This window comes from Sapajus apella, unplaced genomic scaffold (genome assembly GCF_009761245.1).
Source record: "Sapajus apella isolate SASKATOON/1434 unplaced genomic scaffold, GSC_monkey_1.0 scaffold175, whole genome shotgun sequence".
NCBI lineage: Eukaryota > Metazoa > Chordata > Mammalia > Primates > Cebidae > Sapajus > Sapajus apella.
Window position 1 is genome coordinate 459,740 of NW_022437115.1, and position 22,836 is coordinate 482,575.

At 54.2% G+C, this 22,836-nt stretch overlaps 1 protein-coding gene across 15 annotated transcripts in view; it reads left to right on the top strand.

The window, feature by feature from the left end:
- The window catches only part of MAPK8IP3 (mitogen-activated protein kinase 8 interacting protein 3), a 58,209-nt gene that overhangs the window by 9,334 nt on the left and 26,039 nt on the right, over positions 1-22,836 (top strand). For 4 of the 15 annotated variants that reach the window (XM_032268031.1, XM_032268036.1, XM_032268033.1 and 1 more), the window contains exons 2-6: positions 8,813-8,933; positions 12,317-12,387; positions 12,691-12,791; positions 17,250-17,273; positions 19,559-19,703. In XM_032268031.1, coding sequence (XP_032123922.1) covers positions 8,813-8,933; positions 12,317-12,387; positions 12,691-12,791; positions 17,250-17,273; positions 19,559-19,703 — 462 coding nt within the window. Of the gene's footprint in view, positions 1-8,812; positions 8,934-12,316; positions 12,388-12,690; positions 12,792-17,249; positions 17,274-19,558; positions 19,704-21,250; positions 21,316-22,836 lie in introns of those variants that run through there. The other 11 variants (XM_032268034.1, XM_032268039.1, XM_032268035.1 and 8 more) reach the window with 8 other exon arrangements.

Below are 22,836 nucleotides of genomic sequence, written 5' to 3' on the forward strand. Positions count from 1 at the left end.
TCTCCTGCCTCAGCCTCCCAAGTAGCTAGACTATGGGCGTATGCCACCACGCCCAGCTAATTTTTGTATTTTTAGTAGAGGCAGGGTTTCACCCTGTTGGCCAGGATGGTCTCAATCTCTTGACCTCATGATCCACCTGCCTCAGCCTCCCCAGCTGCTGGGATTACAGGTGTGAGCCACAGCACCTGGCCTCCCAGGGAGATTTTTCATGGGATGGGACTTTTAACTTGAGGTTCTAATTTTACTCTCATTTTTCTTCCTCTGGCACCAGCCATATAAATTTACATGTATATATTTCCCAGTACAAATGTATACGTAATGGTAAGACAGATGGGAAACATATATATATATATATATATATTTTTTTTTTACAATTTTTACAAATATATTTCCCATATGTCTTGCCATTCTTGAAAATCAGTATGTATTCAACCAGTTGGGATTTGTTTAATGTGGATGCTGAACCCAGCAGACCCTTTCACGTAAATGTGAGGAAGCCTTGCTCTTCAACCTGATTCCTGTATTCCCAAGCTTGTGGGCAGATCTCAGCCCCACACGTAATACTTGAATGGAGAGGTGTCCTCTTCGACCGGTTCAGGGGCAGCTTTGTAACTCGAGGGCTACCCGCCGCACATCCTCTCTCTGCGTTTCAGATCTAGGTGGCCAGGTGCTTGTGGGAAATGGAAAGACAGCTCTGACTGCCCTCTCCCAGCCCTGGGTAACCATTGCCATGCAAGATCCCTGCCCGTACCTGGGAATTAGCCATGAATGGCATCTTCTGGGCATGTGCCCAGCACCCAACTGTTTGCCTCTCTGCCTGCTTAAGATAAAAGACCAAAACTGAGTAATTTTTCTTTTGGAAATTCATGCCACCTCCCCCCCATTTCCAGGTAAGGAAATAAATTGATTAGTATTGCAAAAGAACAAGATCTTTGATTCGTGTCAACATTCATTTCTAACCAACTAGCCAGAGCCGAATTGTTTCTTGCCAGTGAGCCTGGCCTAAAGGACGTACGAGAGGAGAGGTTTGGGTTTTTTTCTCCTTTTGTTGTTTTTGTTTTTTTGAGATGGAGACTCGCTCTTTTGCCCAGGCTGGAGGACAGTGGTACCATCTCCACTCGCTGCAACCTCCACCTCCCAGGTTCAAGCGATTTTCCTGCCTCAGCCTCCCTAGTAGCAGGGATCACAGGCGCCTCCCACCACGCCCAGCTAATTTTTTGTAATTTTAGTAGAGACAGGGTTTCACTATGTTGTCCAGGCTAGTCTCAAACTGCTGACCTCAGGTGATCTGCCTGCCTCGGCCTCCCAAAGTGCTGGGATTGCAGGCAGTGAGACACTGTGCCCAGCCAAGGTTTTGGATTTAATGTGTTGCTTTACACTCCAGAAAAGTGTCCATGGGTTGTGAAACCTACCAGAAGCCTGTTGATCGCCTTGTGAAATAACTTACCTGGCCATTGCGCTTATATTCTGAGTCTGGAACACTGACTTCTGTTGCGTCGTCTTGATTTTATATTTGACATGAAAAGTCAGTCACTGCGTAACTTTGTTTATATTTAAAAGGAAGGATGATCTCATTCCATGGAATACTTAAAAAACTGACTTGGATTACTAGATTTTGGAAGAGCCTATGCTTTCAGGTTATTTCAATACGTATCTTGAGATTCACTGAAAAGGCCAAGCATGGTGGCTCACGCCTGTAATCCCAGCAGTTTGGGAAGCCGAGGCAGGCGGATCACCTGAGGTCAGGAGTTCGAGACCGGTCTGGAAAACATGATGAAACCCCATCTCTACTAAAAATACAAAACTTAGCCAGGTGTGGTGGTGGGCACCTGTAATCCCAGCTGCTCAGGAGGCTAGGAGGCTGAGGCAGGAGAATTGCTTGAATCTGAGAGACGGAGCTTGCAGTGAGCCAAGATCGTGTCACTGCACTCCAGCCTTGGTGATGAAAGATATTCACCAAAAAGCAAATTCTGAAAACAAAAGTTGAATTTAATTTTCAAGCAGAGCCCTTTGGTCGTGGGAGGGATGGGGAAGTAGGTCTTGAAAACATGTCTAAAAAGGGAATCCTCTGACAGATCGGTACCGAGACGTGAGTGATGTTTCGTGTCTTGACTGAGGGACGATGCCCATGTTTCCCTTCATTTCGTAATCTCGAGTCATTGCTCCTTAGGATGCTCAAAGGTGAGCCACAGGTGGCCTCACATATCCGGGATGCCACACGGCATTTCATTAGACTCAGGTGATCGTGTCACATAGACACTTCCCTGCAGCATGGATAATGAGTGCGTGTACAGAAACCTTTCACTTTGCTGTAGTCACACCTTCAGTAGATCTTTGGGTCCAAGATACTACCATGCTATATTTTGGGTAGTTTTTTTTTTATTTTTTACAAGCTAGTACCATACAGGCCCATTCAACAAAAATGCTCATAGTTAAAATGTTGTTTTTCTCAACTTTGTTTATATTTTGTGATGGTACTTTGTAGACTTAAATTCATCTTTATTTCCCAAGTCTCCACCACTGAAAATTCTTGGTTCTCTTAAATCAAAAGTAAAATTTTTTTTTTTGAGACAGAGTTTCACTCTTGCCACCTGGGCTGAAGTTCAATGGCATAACCTTGGCTCACTGCAACCTCTGCCTCCCAGGTTCAAGCAATTCTCCTGCCTCAGCCTCCCTAGTAGCTGGGATTACAGGCATGTGTCACCATGCCCAGCTAATTTTGTATTTTTAGTAGAGATGGGGTTTCACCACATTGGCCAGGCTGGTCTCAAACTCCTGACCTCAGGTGATCTGCCCACCTCGGCCTCCCAAAGTCCTGGAATTATAGGCATGAGCCCCTGCACCTGGCCTATGATCTTTAAATAAAAATATTTTCTGGGCTGGGTGCGGTGGCTCACATCTGTAATATTAGCAGTTTAGGAGGCTGAGGCAGGCAGATCCCTTGAGGTCAGGAGTTCGAGAACAGTGTGGCCAACATGGTGAAGCCCCATTTCTAATAAAAATACAAAAATTAGCCAGATATGGTGGTGGGCGCCTATAATCCCAGCTACTAGGAGGCTGAGGCAGGAGAATTGCTTGAACCCAGGAGGTGGAGGTTGCAGTGAGCCGAGATTGCACCACTGCACACCAGCCTGGGCAAGAGAGCCATCTCCAAAAAAAAAAAAAGAGAGAGAATTTTCCAGCATCCAGCCCAGAAGTCCCATCAGAGGACTCTTCACTTTCTCGAGATGAGTTTTCTCTCACCCCAAGTCTGGCCCTGAGCATCTTCTCACTGAAAACAAGGACTCAACATTAGGGGCTGGGCGAGGTCACTGACGCCCGTAGTCCCTCTGTTTGGGAGGCTGCGGCAGAAGGACTGCTTGATCCCAGGAGGTCAAGGCTCCAGTAAGCCTTGGTCATGCTACTGTACTCCAGTCTAGACGACAGAGCAAGACCTCGTCTCAAGCAATCCTCCTGTCTCAACCTCCCAAGTAGCTGGGACTATGGGCACGCAACACTATACCCAGCTGATTTTTTTTTGTAGAGGTAAGGTCTTGTTATATTGCCCAGGGTGGGCTTGAACTCTTGGCCTCAAGTGACACTCCTGCCTTAGCGACCCAGAGTGCTGGGATTACAGGTGTGGGCCACTGTGCCCAGCCTGAGACCCCATCTTTAAAAAGAAGAAGTAAATGGTCCCTTCCTAAGGTGCTTTCTGACAGGTGAGATTCATAATCAAAAAATAAATATGTATGTAGGTGATTCAAAATGATTCTCAAATTAATCTAGAAGGAAAAATTAGGAATAATCAAGAAAATGCTGAAAAGGAAGATGTAAGAGGGAGAACAGATATTAGGTTCTAGAAGATATAGTACCACCACAATACCAGTTTAAAAATCTGTGGTGCTGGCTCAGAAACAGCCGGAAATGGCCAGGCACAGTGGCTCATGCCCATAATCCCAATGCTCTGGGAGGCTGAGGGGAAGGATTGCTTGAGTCCAGGAGTTTGAGACCAGCCTGGGCAACATAGGGAGACCCCATCTTTACAACCCCCCCACACACACACACAAATTAGCCCATTGTGGTGGCACGCACCTGTAGTCCCAGCTGCTCAGGAGACTGAGATGGGAGGACTGCTTGAGCCCAGGAGGTCAAGGCTGCAGTGAGTTGTGATTGTGCCGCTGCACTCCAGCCTGGGTGACAGAGTGAGACCCTGTCCCAAAAATATTGAAAAATAAAGGAAAGGGAAAAAAAACTCATTTAAAAAAAAAAGTATAAAAGAAAGAAATGTGGAGAGTTCTACAAAAGGACACTGTCCCACTTTTTGGGGAGAAGTGCAAGTTGGGACACCCTCTGAAGAGTCAATTAGCAATTCATGACCACAGCCTCAGAGAGCAGGATGCCAGCAGGCAGATATACAAAGACATATGTGCACACAGTTGTTTTTTCTTTTGAGATGGAGTCTCGCCTTTGTCACCCAGGCTGGCGTGCAATGGCGGGATCTTGCTCACTGCAACCTGGGTTCAAGGATTCTCCTGCCTCAGCCTCCCGAGTAGCTGGGATTACAGGCGCCCACCTCCGTGCCCAGCTAATTATTTGTATTTTTAGTACAGATGGGGTTTCACCATGTTGGCCAGGCTGGTCTTAAACTCCTGACCTCAGGTAAGCCATGTGCCTCCGCCTCCCAAGGTGCTGGTATTACAGGCGTGAGCCACTGCGCCCAGCCAGCTTTTTTATAATAGCAAACATTTTAAAGTGACCTGAAAGTCCGTAAAGAGATAATGGATTGAGCAAACTGTGCTCTACCCACACACTCCCAGCAGAACACCCACCTGCCAAAAATGGAAGTGGTAGAATACTCCTGTTGGTGTTGAAAGGCGTTTCAATATAAATCCGTGAATAAATCAGGTTACAAAGCACTGTGTACAAGATGATCTCACGTCTGCCTGATGCGCGCGCACACACACACACACAGACAAATCCAGAAGCACGTCACACAGTTTTAACTGATTCAGTAGAGCCTCATAGTTTAACATGTTTTCTATTTTTACCTAACACTGATTTTCCTACAAAAACATATATTGTTTGTATAATTCTTTTCATTTTTCATATAGCAGGAAATAAAATTCCCTACTTTTAAAAATATCCAGGCCGGGCATGGTGGCCCACACCTGTAATACCAACACTTCAGGAGCCAGAGATGGGTGGATCACCTGAGGTCAGGAGTTCGAGGCCAACCTGGTCAGCATGATGAAACCACGTCTCTACTAAAAATAAACATAAAATATTAGCTGGGCATGGCTGCACGTGCCTGTAATCCCAGCTACTTGGGAGGCTGAGGCAGGAGAATCACTTGAACCAGGGGATGGAGGTTGCAGTGAGCTGCGTTCATGCCATTGCACTCCAGTCTGGGCAACAAGAGTGAAACTTTGTCACAAAACAAAATATCCATGGCTCGTGCCTATAATCCCAGCACTTTGGGAGGCCAAGGCAGGAGGATTGCTTGAACCCAGGAGTCTGAGACCAGCCTGGGCAATATAGTGAGAACCAATCTCTATAAAACGTTTTTTTTTCCTTTGAGACAGGATCTCACTCTGTCATCCAGGAGTACAGTGGCACCAGCCATCAGGGCTCATTGCAGCCTTGACCTCCTGGGCTGCGGTGATCCACCCGCCATAGCCTCCCAGGTAGCTGGGACTACAGGCACGTACCATTGCAGCCAGCTAATTTTTTAATTTTTTTGTAGAGACAGGATTTTGCCTCGAACTCCTGGGGTCTGTAGATCCACTCACCTTGGCCTCCCAAAGTGCTGGGATTTAAAGGCATAAGCCACCACTCCTGGCCTACAAAAGCTTTTTGTCAAAAATTATTGTCAATTAATAGCATTTGTTTGTTCTTCAAATGCAAGTTGTAGTCAAAGTTAATTCAAAACCACTTATTTGACCAGGTGCGTTGGCTCACGCCTTTAATCCCAGCACTTTGGGAGGCCGAGGCAGGCAGATCACAAGGTCAAAAGATGGAGACCATCCTGACCAACATGGTGAAACCCCGTCTCTACTAAAAATACAAAAAAATTAGCCGGGCATAGTGGTACGTACCTGTAGTCCCAGCTACTCGGGAGGCTGAGACAGGAGAATTGCTTGAAACCAGAAAACGGAAGTTGCAGTATATAGCTGCACAAAAAAAGTCATGTATTTTCTCAGCTGTGGAGTATTTTTCTTCATTTTCCTTAAGTTGTGTGTGATGCCATAACACAGACTCTTCCTGCTGCCTCTTGTTCCCTGCCTGCCCCTCTGGCCCCTCCTCTGGGGTTTTCTGCCCTCTCAGTAACTGCACAGAATGAGTCACCTCTTGAGCAGAGCCCCAGTTGTTTCAACACAAAGGCCTTTTAGAAGCTGTTGCTGTAGGAAGAAGCGTCAAGGGGCCTGGTATCCGGGTGGGAGACTGGGTGGAGTTATTATAGGAAACACAGCTGTGGCCACCACCCATGAATCTTCCAGATCCCAAAACATGAAATCCACTGTCAAGTTTATATTCCCTTCTTCCAAGAAACTCTTGTCTTCAGAACCCAGCCAAGGCCGTGTGTGGTCACTCAGGCCTATAATCCCAGCATTTTGGGAGGCTGAGGTGGGAGGATTGCTTGAGCCCAGGAGTTTGAGACCAGCCTGGGAACCACAAAAAGATGGAGTCTTGCTCTGTCTCCCAGGCTGGAGTGCAGTGGCGTGATCTTGGCTCACTGCAATCTCCACCTCCTGGGATAAAGTGATTCTCCTGCCTTTCCCGAGTAGCTGGGATTACAGGTGTGTGCCACCATACCCAGCTAATTTTTGTATTTTTAGTAGAGACAGTGTTTCTTCAGGTTGGCCAGGCTGGTCCCAAACTCCTGACCTCAGGTGATCTGCCTGCCTCAGCCTCCCAAAGTGCTGGGATTGCAGATGTAAGCCACCATGCCTGGTCTCTATGAAAAATTTTTAAAAATTAGCCAGGTGGGCCAGGCGCAGTGGCTCATACCCGTAATCCCAGCACTTTGAGAGGCTGAGGCGGGTGGATCACAAAGTCAGGAGTTTGAGACCAGCCTGACCAACATGGTGAAATCCCGTCTCTACTAAAAATACAAAAATTAGCCAGGTGTGGTGGTGCACACCTGTAATCCCAGCTACTTGGGAGGCTGAGGCAGGAGAATCATTTAAACCTAGGAGGTGGAGGTTGCAGTGAGCTGAGATTGCCTGGTGACAGAGCAAGACTCCGTCTCAAAAAAGGAAAAAAAAAAAATTCACCACATGTGGTGACACATACCTGTGTTCTCAGCTACTTAGGAGGTGTAGGCAGGAGGATCATTTGAACCCAGGTGCTCGAGGCTGCAGTGAGTTGTGATTGCACCACTGCATTCCAGCTTAAGTGAAAAGAGAGACTCTGTCTGGGGGAAAAAAAAAAAAAAAAAAAAGCCCAGCTGATATATACACTTTGCACGTCTTCCATTGAAATTTCTTTCTTTCTTTCTTTTTTTTTTTTTTTTTCGAGACAGAGTCATGTGCTGTAACCCAGGCTTGAGTGCAGTGATGCAATGTCAGCTCATTGCAACCTTTGCCTCCCAGGTTCAAGCAGTTCTCCTGCCTTAGCCTCCTGAGTAGCTGGGATTACAGGTATACCACCACACTTTTTTTTTTGTATTTTTAGTAGAAACTTTTTTTTTTTTTTTTAACTTAAGACGGGGTTTTACCATGTTGGTCAAGCTGGTCTTGAACTCCCGACCTCAGGTGATCCACCTGCCTTGGCCTCCAAAGTGCTTGGATTACAGGCATGAACCACCACGCCTCGCCGTAGAAACGGTGTTTTACCATGTTGGCCAGGCTAGTGTTGAACTCCTGACCTTGTGATCCGGCCGCCTCGGTCTCCCAAAGTGCTGGGATTACAGGCTTGAGCCACTGCGCCCGGCGAAATTTCTTAATAATATTCCCTTTTTCTACTCTGTAAAAATGAGGTGTTAACTGCTTCCTCTCTGGGCTGCTGGAGGAATTACACTTATGGCATCCATGCCTGGCCACACCTGGCGCCTCTCTGGCCTCTCTGCTCCTCAGACCTTTCAAGAGCTGCTTTTATTTTGCAAGTTGTTTTCTTTTCACCTAGTTTGATAATAATTTTGCCTGAAACTTACCACATAAGGTTAAGATGCCAAACCTAGAGCAATCCCCCTGCCTTTTTAAGGACTGGGAGCAAGACTGTGTTGTTGGTTATCCCAGTAACGATGGTGTCCCGAGCTGAGCTGCAGCTGAGATGCAGAAAAGTAGGCTCCACTTTGTTCTGAGTCATGGGGTTGAGAGGAGTCAAACGACTGACTCTATTGCAAACAGGACTGGCTGCAAGTCCGTGGATCCCAGTGCAAAAATGGAAACACAGGGCTCTGTGTTCAAAAATCAGCAAATATTTCAGGATGGCACCAGCCAATCCAAGCATGGGGTCCTCTGGGTGCAGGGCCCACATGGCGGCCCCGGTCTCATAGCCATGAAGGCAGCCCTAATGGGAAACAAGAGGCTCCCCTCACACCAGATCCTCCCAGGACACAGAGAGTGCTGGCCTGTCCCGGGGTTGAAAGTGCCGTGAGCAGGAAAGGAGGGCGGGAAGTCCTGCAGTCATGCAGGGCTCTCCCACCCTGCTCCCATGACTCCACAGTATGCCCGAGGAGGGTGCTGGCCATAGCCATGTGGCAGGAAGCCCCCATTCCGGCCTTGCCACCGGCCAGCTTGTGGCCTTGGCACAAAGTGTAAGGCCTTCAGGTGAAAGGCAGCTGCTCCACACTCACTTATGATGCCCACTCCTTCTGTCCTTCCATGCACAGAAGTTCATCGAGTTTGAAGATGCCCTGGAACAAGAGAAGAAAGAGCTGCAGATCCAGGTGGAGCACTACGAGTTCCAGACGCGCCAGCTGGAGCTGAAGGCCAAGAACTATGCAGATCAGAGTAAGTGTCTGGTGGGAGAGCCAGAGGCACTCATGATGGGCGCTGCCCCGGGTGGCTCTGGCTGGGGCGGACATGGAGCACCTTCCACACCAAGGGATGAGAGGAAGCCAGTGGGAGCCTTATGATGTCTTCACCACAGTCCCTCAGCCATGTGTTCCAGCTCTTTGCACTGCTGCCTAGTTCTGTAATGGGCCCCAAGTTGTGTGTGGAAATAAGTAAATAAGGCTCCTGTGGTCCCATAGCACTTGTGCTTCAGAGTGAATTCTGACCCCCATATCACAAGTCTGTGGTCCTGAAGGTCCTTCCCGCACCTTTGGAACAAAGTTCCTGCAGCCCCTGGGGTCCTCGCCTTGTCACACTGCTGAGGAGTGATGGCTGCTTCTCAGGCAGGAGGGTGGGCCTGTGGGTGCAGCCCCCCTAGAGTGACAGCACCTAGGTAGGGCTCACAGCTAATCAGGGTGTCTGTACGCTGCAAGGAAAGGTGGCGAAAGGGGTTTAGAATTATTATTATTATTACTATTCTTATTATAAAAACAATTGGTTTACTTAGCTTTAAGTCTGTGCTTAAACTCTACTGTCAACGTTACAGGCCAGGCATGATGTTACAGGACCTGTGGTCCCAGCTACTCAGGGGGCTGAGGTTGAGGCTGCAGTGTGGGCACAGAGAGACTCCACCTCTAAAAAAAAAGAAAAAAAATGAAAAGAAATTCTGATTTCCTGTGTCATTTTAGTTTTCTAGAATTAGATATTTTAGTGATTGAAACTGATCTTGCTGTTTTCCGTAGTTACCTCAATAGCAGGTTCCTTCATCTCTGAAAAGTTAAGATCACACTGGGGAAAGAAACTGTTTGATATGTTAGCGCTACTCCTATCCCAAACCAAGGCCTAAAGGCCACTGTGCTGATGATGACCTGCTGACGAATCTGGGGCCTGGAGGGTGACCGCGGTGGCAGCTTCAGCACACATGTAAACATGCTGGCACTCACATCGCAAAGCAAACCTGAGGCCTGTGCTGAGTGTCCCTGGGTAACCCCTCTCCGTAATTACAGAGTCTCTCCTGGTCCCTCGGCTTTCAGTACGTTTCACGTGTGAAGTGTTCTCAGCTCTCTTCTTAGAAGGAGAAAAACATAAGCTCAAATTATAGGCGGGGCTGGGAACACTGGCTCACACCTGTCATTTCCACACTCTGGGAGGCCAAGGTGGGCAGATCACTTGAGCTCCAGAGTTCAAGACAAGACTGGGCAACATGGTGAAACCCCATCTCTACAAAAAAAATACAAAAATTAGCCAGGCGTGGTGGCTCACAGACTTGTGGGTCCAGTTACTCGGGAGGTAGAGGCTGCAGTAAGCCTTGATCATATCACTGTACTCCAGCCTGGGTGACAGAGTGAGCGAGACCCTGTCACAAAAAAAGAAAATCGCATTACAGGCTGAGGCTGTTCACTGGGTCAGCACCAGGAGTGGGCGCCAGAGGAATGCAGAGGGCAGGCCCTGAGCTCCTTCTGGGTGGTGGCTGTACTCTGCCCCAGCGGGAGCTCACAAAGCAGCTGTGGGGCTCCGGCCGCACACAAGAGAGGCATCCCCTCCTGGGTCCACAGCCATTGCCGGGGTCAGCACACACCGGGGATTGCTGGTCTGCTCCCTCCTCTAGCAGCCAGTTACATGTGTGTCACGTGCAGTGTATAACTCATGTGCCATGTGCAGCGTCTATAAGTCGAGTGTGCCGCATGCAGCGTCTGTGAGTCGCGTGTGCCACGTGCAGCGTCTGTGAGTCACGTGTACCGCGTGCAGCGTCTGTGGGTCAGTGCCACGTGCAGTGTCTGAATCACGTGTGCCGCGTGCAGCGTCTGTGAGTCGGTGCCGTGTGCGGTGTCTGTGAGTCACGTGTGCCGCATGTGGCATGTGAGTCACATGTGCCGCGTGCAGCGTCTGTGAGTCACGTGTACTGCATGCAGCATATGTGAGTTGGTGCCGTGTACGGCGTCTGTGAGTTGGTGCCGTGTGTGGCGTCTGTGAGTCACGTGTGCCGCGTGTGGCGTGTGAGTCACATGTGCCGCGTGCAGCGTCTGTGAGTCACGTGTACTGTGTGCAGCGTCTGTGAGTCGGTGCCGCATGCAGCGTCTGTGAGTCACGTGTTGGGTGTTGTGTCTGTGAGTCACGTGTGCTGCGTGCAGCGTCTGTGAGTCGCATGTGTTGGGTGTTGTCTGTCCTGTGTTGCATGCAGTGTCTGTACATGTATGTCAGGTGCAGCATCTATAAGTCATACATGTCGGGTGCTGTGTCTGAGTCATGCGTGTCGATATCTATAAGTCACACGTTAGGTGTGATGTGTGTAAGCACCTCAAGCTCCTTAGGTAAGACCAGACTGATGGCTTCGCGCTGATGCCTGTGCTACTTCTCGGGGTGGGATCCCCACGCTGGCAGGGCAGCCTCCCTGGGTGCATGGTAGAGATGCAGGCGCACAGCCTAGGCAGACAAGGCCTCCAAGGATGTGCCAGGCCAGCTACTCCCCAGGCCACAGTGCAGGATGACATAGGCCAGGGTGAGATACTGAGCCACAGAATCTGTAAGTCATTTCCAAACAGACGCCAGAAAGCCAGGGAGGAGGGGAGGGCCCCACGCCAAGGACAAAGCACAAGCTGGTGGAGCACCGAGGCAGCTGAGTCCCGGCCACAAGCTCCCTGGGGCTGTCTCTCACCTCGCCACGCTGTGTCAGCCCTCCTCCTTGGTGGGCTGCAGGATAGAGCCATGGAGGTGGGCATCATGCCAGTGGCACGTGTGCTCCATCAGCAGGACACAGTGGGGTCCCCTGGCTGCGGCTGCCCATCGGCCCATCATGCTGCTTCTGTGTCCCTTGGGCAGAGCACGTCTGGGGCCACAGGGGACTGTGTTGGTATCACCGGGGTCTCCCGTTTAAGGGAGACATGACTGTCCACCCAGAAGGGGCATGGTCATGATTGGTCTCTCCAGCCCTTGGCATGTGTGAGGGACCCTGCTGCTTGTTCTGCCAGGCACATCCCGTTGACCTGTTGTGGAGGTTACTCACTTTGAATCTTGCCTCCTCCCACGAGCTTCTTGTGCACCTGTTGCCTGTGCCTGGCATGCCTCGGTTTTGCCCCCATCTCAAGCTCCTGGCCAACTTTAGCGCAGAGAGCGCCTGCGGGTTTCCCCACCTTCATCTTTAATTCCCAGCAGAGCTGAGTCCAACAGCGCAGCACACACAGCCTTCAGACAGTCTTGCGCTTGTGGGGCTGCCTCTGGTTGCCCCGGGCCCCAGAGCTCCAGCTTGTCCTGGAACCCTCTCCCTCTGTGGTTACAACTCAGAGAAGTTGAGGCCATGGAGAAGCGGCCTGTGCGGTTCAGACGGGGGTTGTGTTTTCTAGTTTCCCGGTTGGAGGAGCGGGAGTCGGAGATGAAGAAGGAGTACAACGCGCTCCACCAGCGGCACACAGAGGTGGGCACCCTGGCGGACACCGACCTCTAGCCCAGGGGCAAGCACGGACGCGAGGGTTCGGGAGAGAGCCACGGCCTGATGCCTGCGACTGGTGTGGACCATGGTTTTCTTCCCTAGTGGGTCCCTTTTCTGGCATTTGCTACCAGGCTTGAAGGCTGTCGGCCCCAGGCTGGTTAGATTCCCCCCCAGGACTTTGTCTTGATTTCTGCCAACACACAGCAGCCAGAAAAGCCTCTCAGGTTAGAGAGGGGAGGGAGGGAGCCGCGGGTGGCAGCGTACATGCAGGCGCTTCTTTCCTTGCAGATGATACAGACCTATGTGGAGCACATCGAGAGGTCCAAGATGCAGCAGGTCGGAGGAGGCGGGGGAAACAGCCAGACTGAGAGCGGCCTGCCTGGGCGGAGGTATGTGGGGTGCAGAGGAACATGGTGGGGGCACAGGGCGCTGGACAGAGGACCAGGGGTGCAGGGAGGAGGAGGAGGGGCGACAGCGCAGAGGTACACGGGGTGCAGGCTGGGCTCCTTGTGCTTGTTGTGGCCCGCTCTCTGAGCTCAGGACCACAGGGAGTGCTCTGAAGACCCAGGAGGAGGGAGCTGGTTGGAGCATGACTGAGTAGGGATGTGGGGGGCTGCTCTGGTGAGGGACATGTGTTGAGGCCCTCTGTCCCTTCTGCTTGGTCCACAGTTCAGTCAGGGAGGCCCAGGGAAGCTTGCACACATTTGACCCACAGATTCTGTGTTTGCAAATTTGTCTACTTGCTAAAATAATTTTATTTGTGACCTCAGCCGGGCACGGTGACTTACGCTTGTAATCCTAAAATTTTGGGAGGCCAAGGTGGGAAGATTACTTGAGCCCAGCAGTTTGAGCTCAGCTTGGGCAACATAGCAATACTCCGTCTCTGACACTACAAAAAAAAATTGTTTAAAAATTAGCAAAGAATAGGGTAACACTTCTAGGTCATCCTGCCTCAAATAACTGCTTGTAGTTCTAGCTACTCAGGAGGCTGAGGCGGGAGAATCACCTGAACCCGGGAGGCAGAGGTAGCAGCGAGCCAGATCGTGCCACCACACTCCACTCTGGGTGACAGAGTGAGGCCCTGTCTCAAAAAAGAAACAAAGAAAATCAGTACTCAGAGCAGTTCCTTTTTTTTTTTTGAGACGGAGTTTTGCTCTTGTTGCCCAGGCTGGAGTGCAATGGCGCGATCTCGGCTCACCGCAACCTCCGCCTCCTGGGTTCAGGCAATTCTCCTGCCTCAGCCTCCTGAGTAGCTGGGATTACAGGCACGTGCCACTATGCCCAGCTGATTTTTTGTATTTTTAGTAGAGACGGGGTTTCACCATGTTGACCAGGATGGTCTCGATCTCTTGACCTCGTGATCCACCCGCCTCGGCCTCCCAAAGTGCTGGGATTACAGGCGTGAGCCACCGCGCCCGGTCTAGAGCAGTTTCACATCCTTTGCAGACAGGCATACAGTAGGGAGAAATGGGAGTCCCTGTGCAGGCGCCGCACAGAGGTGGGGCAAGGCGATGCTCTGCCTCCTGTCGGGCTGTTGCCCAGATGCCCAGGGAGGACACAGGAGGTCCAGGCAGTGTCACTCATGAGCCAGTTCTGGAGCCAGTTCCGGGGGCTCCAAGCCCAGCTGTGGCACCTGTTAGGATGGTGGTCTGTGCCAGTCACCCTGTATTTCCAACCTCCTTCTCACTTTGGTAAAATAAAGGAAACAGAACTGACCTGGATGAATAGCTCTCAGGATGTAAATTTCGTTCTTACACATGTACCTGCACATGTACATATTTCCCCAGGGGCAATGGTTGTGACATACTACCTCAAATAACTGCCTGTGTGGAGGAGGCCCGGAGCCTTGGCCAGCCCTGCACTGAGTCTCACTCCCTCCACAGGGCGAGGGTGCCCTCAGGTTTCCAGGACTCCGTCTGGTTTTCCTCGGAGAGCAGGGAGGAGCTTGCCCAGGTTGGGTTCCTCTCCGTTTTCTGTGCCCTTTGAGTCAGGAGAAAGCCAGACTACAGGCCGCAGGGAGCAGAGCATCAAAGATCTCACCAGGGCATTGCCAGCTCCAGGGAACCGGCCCTGGGGAACTGGAGACGCAGCCTGGGCTGGGGAGGTTGGCGCTCTGGTTTTGAGTCTCCAGCAGCAGGGAGGAGGGGCCTGAAGTGGGAAGCCCCGGTCCCACAGAGCTGGGGCAGCTGGAAGTGGGGAATCCTGTTTCTGCCCCTGAGCCTCCTGCAGCCAGGGCTGTGCCAGTGAAAGCTTCCCCCGCGCCCCATCGAGGCCTGGCCAGCTACAGGAGCCACATCATGCCTGTCTGTTCTGGGAGTTACACCTGCAAATGAGAAGGGTCAGGATGTTCTGCCCTGGGTTTCATGGGTCACGTTCTGGATGAGCAGGAGAAGCTGTTAGACTCTGCTTCCCAGTCTCCTGACGTGAGAGGAAACGCACAGTATGCACGAAGGCCCAGCTGGCCAGGGCGGTGCCGTGGAGCGCAGAGCATGTCCTCAGGCAGTCTCACTGCTCTCAGCCTCACCAGGGACCTGCAGCTGTCCTGTGATAAGCACTTGCCCTGAGAAAGGGCGGCAGGCCGCCCGCCCACCCAGAGCACCGTGAGAATTACATCAGGCAGTGTGGATGCCAGCTTGGAAGCTGTGAAAGCCTTGCCAGTGTTTCCATCCGATCCAGAACGAGATTCTCATTCGCAGCTCCCACCTCATGGCACGCATGCTGGGACTCACTGCTGGCTTTCGGGAGGTGAAAGAGGATTCCCAGGTAACTAGAATGAAAATCGAACGTGGACCCAGGATCTTCGTGTTGTTTTTTTGGGGAGCTGCAGGCAGAGGCGGGCAATTTGGCCATCCCCTGGGAGCTACAGCATTCCAGAACCTTCAGCTACCTCCCTGCCAGCACAGCCTCAGAGAGGAGCACCTCAGAGGCCATGCTGGAGGGTACCTGGGCAGGAGGAGCCCAGGAAGGGTGTGCAGCTCATCCCGGATCCCGGAGTTGTGACATGTAAACTCAGGGATGCCCGCTGAGAGTCCAGGTTCCGAGTCACGGTGGTCCTAATGCCAGGCCCATGGACAACACCCAAGACGTCCTGAGATCCTCAAGGCCACGTGAGCTCAGCCAAGAGCAGAGGCCACCCCCGCTCCAGAGCCATCTGAAGCTACCGTCATCATGGGCCAGGTCAGGCCTACCTGGAAGAGGCACGTGATTGCGGGGCAAGGAGTCCTTTGTTGTGGACGTTTCTCTCATGGTGTGAGGTAGAAGGTGGTTCCCATGGGGCCCAGGGCCCTGAGTGGAGTCTGGGCTGCATGCAGCGCCCGTCCCTCAGCTCCTCCTGGCGCTGAGAGTTCAGTGGGAAGGCCCACGGCAGCGTGCCTCGTCCTCGCGGAACCTTGCTCCACTGCAGCTCCCGAAGGCTCTCCGGGCTGCCACGTTTCCCTTGAGCAAGCAGACTGTGCCGCTGGAAGAAGCCCCTCCATGCTTTTGCAAGGGACAGATCTGGGTCTCTCTCCTGTCAGTGCTGCCACACCAGCTCCTTCCTGACCTGGCCCCAGCCGTTCTCTGGGCACCCGAGGCCTTTGGCACTGGCCACAGGAGCGTGCCAGCAGCGGTGGCTGTGTGTTAAGGGCCTTCCCCATCCCCCACCACAGCCCCCAGGAGCCCTCCATTTATGAAACAGGACCCCCGAACCTCTGCAGGAGAGGGAGGAGTCTCTTGTGCAGATTTATGCCAAAGCCTTGGTTGTCATGACTAGATCAGGCCGGAAGGCGCCCTGCAGTGGGGTCTGAGCAGCCGCGTGGCTCTGGCCACTGGACCTCCACACCAGACCTCCACAGCATGTGAGAAGGTGCTGGCCCCACCTGAAGAAGGCACGGGAGCTGGAGGCCCCGTCTCCCTGCCCGTGCTGCAGCCCACGGAATCAGTCATGCCTTCTGTTCAGTGGTGGCATCACAAGCCGCCCCTGGGCTCTTGTGTCCCCCTCCCCAGGCAGAGACCCTGACTGAAAGGAGTGGGTGGGGCTCACGTGCCGTCTGCCACCTGCCCACAGATGTGGACAGCAGCCACAGCCTCATGCCTCTGAAGGAGGAGGGCACGGCCCCTGCCCCATCCCGAGTGCTTCCTCTGTGGGGTCAGAGGCGCTGGGACAGGTCTTGGTGGTCTGCACTGTTGCTGCGCCAGGCGGTGGAGCTTGAAGGAGGCCCATCCTGCTGGACACTTACTCTCTCTCCTCCGGCGTGGACTCGGTCCTGCCACAGCCTTTGGCCCCTTGGGGGACACACATTTCATTCAGTCCCATCTGCTCAGCCCCAAACCCTCGGCTCCCCACGAGGGCACCATCCGTCCTCAGTGCTGAGTGCAATCCCTCCTGAACCCAGATGGGCATTTTCCTTCACGCCTGGCATGGCTTCCTGAACGTGTGTCTGGAGCATACTCGTGTGAGTGCAGACACTAGGTCGTGTTCTTGGGCTCCTGCTGCAGAGGCCTCAAGGGCAGAAGTGTGTGTGTGTGTCTGTGTGGCCACGTGTACACATGTGCCCAGCAGTGTCTCAAGACGTTCGCACGCCGCCCTGCACTGGGGACTCGTGGCACTGGCTGAACTGCCATGCAGCCTGTTTCTGGGCCTCCTGTGGAAGCCGGCGGGCTCGTGTGTCGCATGTCTGTCCCTTGTGGGTGCCTGTGTGTGGCTTCTGTCTGTGTTATTGGGGCACGGCTGTCCCGCACACCTCGCGTCATCACATGCTGTCTGTGTGAGCATGTGCGCACACTGTGCCCACGCCCTCTAATGCCTGTCTCCTTGTCTCCTTGTGCTGTCACTGCCATGTGCTGCCGTGTCTGTCGCTGCCCTGCAGTCCTCGCCAGTCGTGGAGGAAAAGGTAAAACCCGTGAGGTTTGTCCACTGTGGTGCTGGGCGTTCAGGGGGCACCTCGGGGCTGCGGGCCAATGAGCGGGCATGTTAGGGCATCAATTACCTGCCCAGAATGGCTGCTTAGTCTGCTGTGAGGTGTTTCTTGCGGCGGATGTGAGAAGTCAGAAGGGCCGTCTGGCCATGTTCATGAGACTGACATTAGAAGGTGGCAACTGCCGGGTCCCCTGTATAGCCACACAGCCGGGCAGTGAGGTCCAGGCCGCCCACGATGCTCTGCCCTGGCTCCACAAACGCCACCCTGGTCACAAACGAAGGCATGGCTGACTCCTGCTAAGGAGGGGTGTGCGTCAGGTGGGGCTGGTGCTGAATTGGGGGAAGTTGGGCCAAGGAAGGCCCCCGCTCTGCCTCAGTTGGCCCTGGACTCGTAGCGCGGCGCCCTCACTCACCAGCCTGTGTCAGAGCTGGCGGCATGCTTGTGACCCCCAAGGGCAGCGTGACCCCTGAGGACAGCATGCTGGTGGCATGACCCCCGAGGGCGGCGTGGTCTCTGAACCGGGGAACATCTGCATCCCCTGAGAGAGCTGCAAGGAGGAATCAGGAGGATGGGATCACTCGGCAAACACTCACAAGCCTGAGCCACGGCCCGGGGATCCAGTGGGGAGGAGTAAGGGAAAGAGTGAAGGCAGCTCCTGATCCCAGGTGATTTCCCTCGGAGGCAGTGGCCTGGCTGAACCACATGGGTGGGAGAGCCGTGCATACATTCCCTTGACCTCCTGGGAGGCAGAGGCCCTTCTCTCCCTGCTGTGCCCTGTAGCATCTGGTGACAGCGGGGACCGCATTGGCATGGGTCTAGGGACTGAGACGTGTCTCATGGTGTCAGAACTGGGCCTCAGGAGAGGTGCTCCCTGCACCAGCATTGGGAGCCCAGTGGAAGTGGGGCCAGGAGCCCCCTGGTGCAGACAGGGTGGTTGAGGCGCAGCCCCCCACTGGGGTCATGCTCCCTGGGCCTGGAGGCTGGCTGCCGTCACAGTGGCCGAGGAACCTTGTGGCTATTGTCAGAGAACAGCTTGAGTGCCATGGACCAGCAGCCGAGATGGCACAGCCCAGTCCCAGTCGGCCCTGGGACCCTTGTGCTGCAGGGTACGGTGCTGTCCTGAGCATAACAGACCAGGTGGCAGTCCCCAGAATGACCTGTGGGGTGCACCCCAGGTCATCCTTCTTGGCTCCCCACCCAGCGAGCGGAGCTCCTGGTCAGCAGCGGCTGCTGCACTCCGCCGCTGCCATCTGCATCCTCCAAGCACGGCCAGAACGGGTTCCTTGGACCCCTGAGGAAGCTCCCTTCCCTCCTGCAGCCTCAGGCTGAGATGTAGCAGCAGACGCTGTGGTGCGAGCAGACTCTTAATTCTTCTTGAAGAGCTCTGAGCACTGTGGGCTCCAGCATCTGACTGTGTGGTCTGCCCCCCAGACCTGAATTGCTGGGGAGCCGGCCTGGCCTCTGGGACCTCAGGGCTTTTGACTGGAAGCCTCCCTCAGAGGAGGACGTGAAGGGAGACCTTGGACTCCATCCCTGCTCTTGCTTATGGCCCACAGGAGGTCAGCCCCAGGGACTGAGCCCACCTCAGGGGAGACTGAGCTCTGTCCTGACCACTCCAGCTCCCAGGTGCTCCCACGGTCTCGGCCAGGCTGCCCAAGGGTCCATCTTCAAGTTTGGGGCTCCCTGACAGCAGAGAGGACGTGTGGGGAAGAAGACTCCCCTCAGGCTCAGGCTCAGGCTCCAGCAGATGTGGCGGGGCAGTCCTTACTCTGCACGTATTGTGTTCGGATATTTTGCAGCAAGGCAGCCTCATGAACAGAAGCAGTGAGGATGGGCAGGAGGGGCCGAGGAACAAGGAACAGGGGCAGGAAGGCTGGATTCCCTCTGCTGGTCCCAGGAACAGAGGCAGGGCTGATGTAACACCACAGAGGCAGGGCTGGACTCACTGAAGACCGTGGGCTTAAAAGTCACTGCTCATGGTGGCTGTGTGGCGCCGACCCTGATGCCAAGTCCTGTGGCTCACTCTGCTGTGGGGCGTCTCAGCACACCCCGCTGGTGTCTGTTTAAAACTAAACTTCATAAAAGTGAGAAACTGCAGCATCATAGGAGTGGGATTGTGACTGAGCAGACGCTGGAGCTGGGCTGTGGACTGGCATGGAGTGGCCCTTTCACTTGGGGTCTGCGTGTCCTGGGAGGGCTTGGGTTCTCTTCACGGCCACCCTCTAACTCGTGTCCTCTCCTCTCTCCCCGCATTTCAGCAGGAAGGAGCGTCCTACCTCCCTGAACGTGTTCCCCCTGACTGACGGCATGGTACGTGCACAGATTGGGGGCAAGCTCGTGCCTACGGGGGACCACTGGCACCTGAGTGACCTCGGCCAGCTGCAGTCCAGCTCCAGCTACCAGGTTTCGTAGCCGTGCCGTGGAGTGAGAGGCTCCTCCCTGTTGCTGGTGCCCCACGTTCACTGGGGCGGGAGCCCCGTCTGCAGGCAGCCCTTCGAGACTCTCCCTGGCCACTTGCCCTCTCCCCTCGTGTGGCAGGGTGGAGAAACCAGCCAGGGTGTCTGGGGCTCAGAATGCCCAGCAGGCCCTATGCTGCTGCGGCTGCTCCAGGCCGCCTTGCGTCAGCACCTGCTAGTCCAGGCTAGACCTCCCTGCCCGTGGATAGAACACTCTGCAGCCAGGGGTGTCCAGTGCCCGTCAGGGTTGAGCTTAGTGACCCTCTCTCAAACCACACCCCCAAGTAAAGTGTCTCCCTCACCTGGGCTGCAGCCAGACACAGCCTGCCCCTGAGAGCTGCGCCTCTGCTCTCGGAGGAACGTCAGTGTCTAGAGTCTGGGGTTTGCCCTCCGCTGGCAGAAAGGTGAGGAGAAAGCTCCTCCTCTCTGGACCCCTCCCTGCCTGTCCCTGTTAACACCTCCTGGGTCCTGAGTTTGAAAAAGCAGACCCCGCCCCCAGCAGGCGCTCACAGCCGGTGGCCAGTGGCCAGAGAGTGCACTCAGTGCGGGGCCAGAGCCAGGCCGCTCGTTCGGGGCCCCAGGCGGCTTGCTGCTGGTTTTGGCCTGTGAGCTCACTATCTGGCCTCAGTGCCAGGTAAGGACAGCTATCTTCCTGGGAAGAGGAGGTGACCCCGGGCTGGTGGATTTCCCACAGGGGCTGTCAGAGGATGTCCACAGAGGCAGAGGCCCTGGGCCTGTGGGCTGGGTTGGGCTGGTGGATGCGGGGTCTGGGACTGCTCCAGAAGCTTCCTTCCTGCTGCACGCTTTGCCGACTGTCCTTCCACCTCTCAGTGTCTCGTGTGCCTGTGGGGGCTGCTGTAGGCTCCTGCTCGCTCAGCCCTGCTGCTGCTGCACTGCTTTGGGAGGGAGCACCCCCATGGCATCTGGGACGCTTGTCCCCCAGCACACTCCCCTGTCCTGCCTATGCTGGGGGCTGGAGAGAGGGCGGCGGAACTGTGGGGCTCCCCCCGCCTTCTGGGCCCAGCCCTGCTACCTGGGCCGACCTCTCTTTCTCTCTCTCTCTGGCTCGCACTCCCTGGGCCTGGAGCTGGGGCCTGCCCATAGGTATCTGAAGACACGTCAGCCTCAGCCATGGGGAGCCCTCGCTTGACACCCTCTGGCCTCCTGGCTGCCTCCTCGTGCCCACCCTGGGCCCGCTGTTCTCACGGTGTCTTTCCTGTCACCTCCTGTGTTGTCTGAAATGGTCTCTCTCTTCTTAAATTGTAGTGTTTATGTTTTCATTCATAGGTCTGTTTTATTTGATTTTTCTTTATTTTAAATTATTACATTTAAGTTCTTTTTATTTTGTGCTCTAGGTTTTGAGGTTTTTCTAATTTCTTCATTTTTTTTGTTGTTTTTTGTTTTCTTTTTGTTTTTATGTACTTTATTTTCAGTGTTTTAACCAAACAGTTGTGGCTACTCATGGTGAGGAATGACCGCTAAGAGTTTGGGTTCTTTCAGTGCATTTGGAGGTCACTGCTACACGTTGATGTTTAGGAGGTTGAGAGGTTTGCTTTTAGGTAAGTTGTGGTCAGGGGGAGTGTCCCATGGGTAAGTGGTGGCCCCATAGGGTGACGGAGAGCTGAGGGCACCTAGGGGAGGCGCTTCAGATTGCAGAACTCCCTGCAGCCACCATGAGGCTCAGGAGCAGGCTGGGGACCCGGCAGTGGAGTCCAGAAGCTTCTGGTGGCCCAGAAGTGTTTGTCTGATATGCACATCTACGCCCTGCCAGGCCACATGGGGTTCCCTGATTTCTCTCTGCCGGGTGGTGGCAGAGTTGAGCGGGAGACCAGGTGCCGGTGGCGCACTGGGTAGGCAGGTTCTTTGAGAACGTCAGCGCAGACTCCTGCGTGAGTGGTACTCGCTTCCTCCAGTGGAGGTGGTGACGTGAAGAGCAAGGGTTTTCCTCTCAAACTGGGCCTAGCTGCAGTCACAGCCCACCTCAGGCCTTTCTGCAAAGCCACTCCAGAGGCAGCTGTGCCCACGTGAGGGCTCTCCCTCAGCACTGCTCACCGCTGGGGCTGGACACGCGTGGCCCTGGGCCGCTGGGGTGCTGTGGGCGTGGAGCAGCATCCCTGGCCTCCACCCACGAATGCCAGGAGCACCCCCTTCATTCATGACCACCAGAACGTCTCTGGACTTGGCAAGCATCTCTTCGGGGCAGTCAGCCCTGGTTGAGAATGGCTGCTATAGAGGAAGATGTGTCATTCCTTCCAGAGAAACTTAGGAGCCTGGTAGATGAAGTAGAACTCTGTCCCCTGAACGAGTGGCCATGTCCAGTACTGAAAGGCCCGCTGCCCTGAGCCTGGCAGTGACCAGAGAGGCTGAGCAGAGGCAGAGGTCAGAAGTGGCCGTGACTTCTGGAAGTCTCATCTGCCCTAGTCACTTAAAGGCCGGTATAAGTTGGCCGTGGAGAGGGCTGGACACCCCCTATTCAGCTCTACCCTGGGTGAGATCCTCAGCATTAGAGTCCACTGCGGTGTGCCCTCTGAGAGAACACGGGAACCCCCCAGTGGCTGCCTGGGGACAGGCACAGGAGCCACCTGGGTGCCTCTGAGGCCTTGCCTCTTCCTAAACCACAAGGAGGGCCGGGCGTCATGGGCAAGCTCTGCCATGGGAGGTCATCAGGGTGGAGAGCGTTCGGGCCTCTTCTCCGTCCTGGGAGATGATGGGGGTGGGTGAGAGGAGAGCGTTCGGGCCTCTTCTCTGTCCTGGGAGGCAATCATGGCGGGTGAGAGGAGGGCGTTCGGGCCTCTTCTCCCTCCCGGGAGGTGATGGGGGCGGGTGAGAGGAGAGCGTTCGGGCCTCTTCTCCGTCCTGGGAGGCAATCATGGCGGGTGAGAGGAGGGCGTTCGGGCCTCTTCTCCCTCCCGGGAGGTGATGGGGGCGGGTGAGAGGAGAGCGTTCGGGCCTCTTCTCCGTCCCGGGAGGTGATGGGGGCGGGTGAGAGGAGAGCGTTCGGGCCTCTTCTCCGTCCTGGGAGGTGATCATGGTGGGTGAGAGGAGAGCGTTCGGGCCTCTTCTCCGTCCTGGGAGGTGAT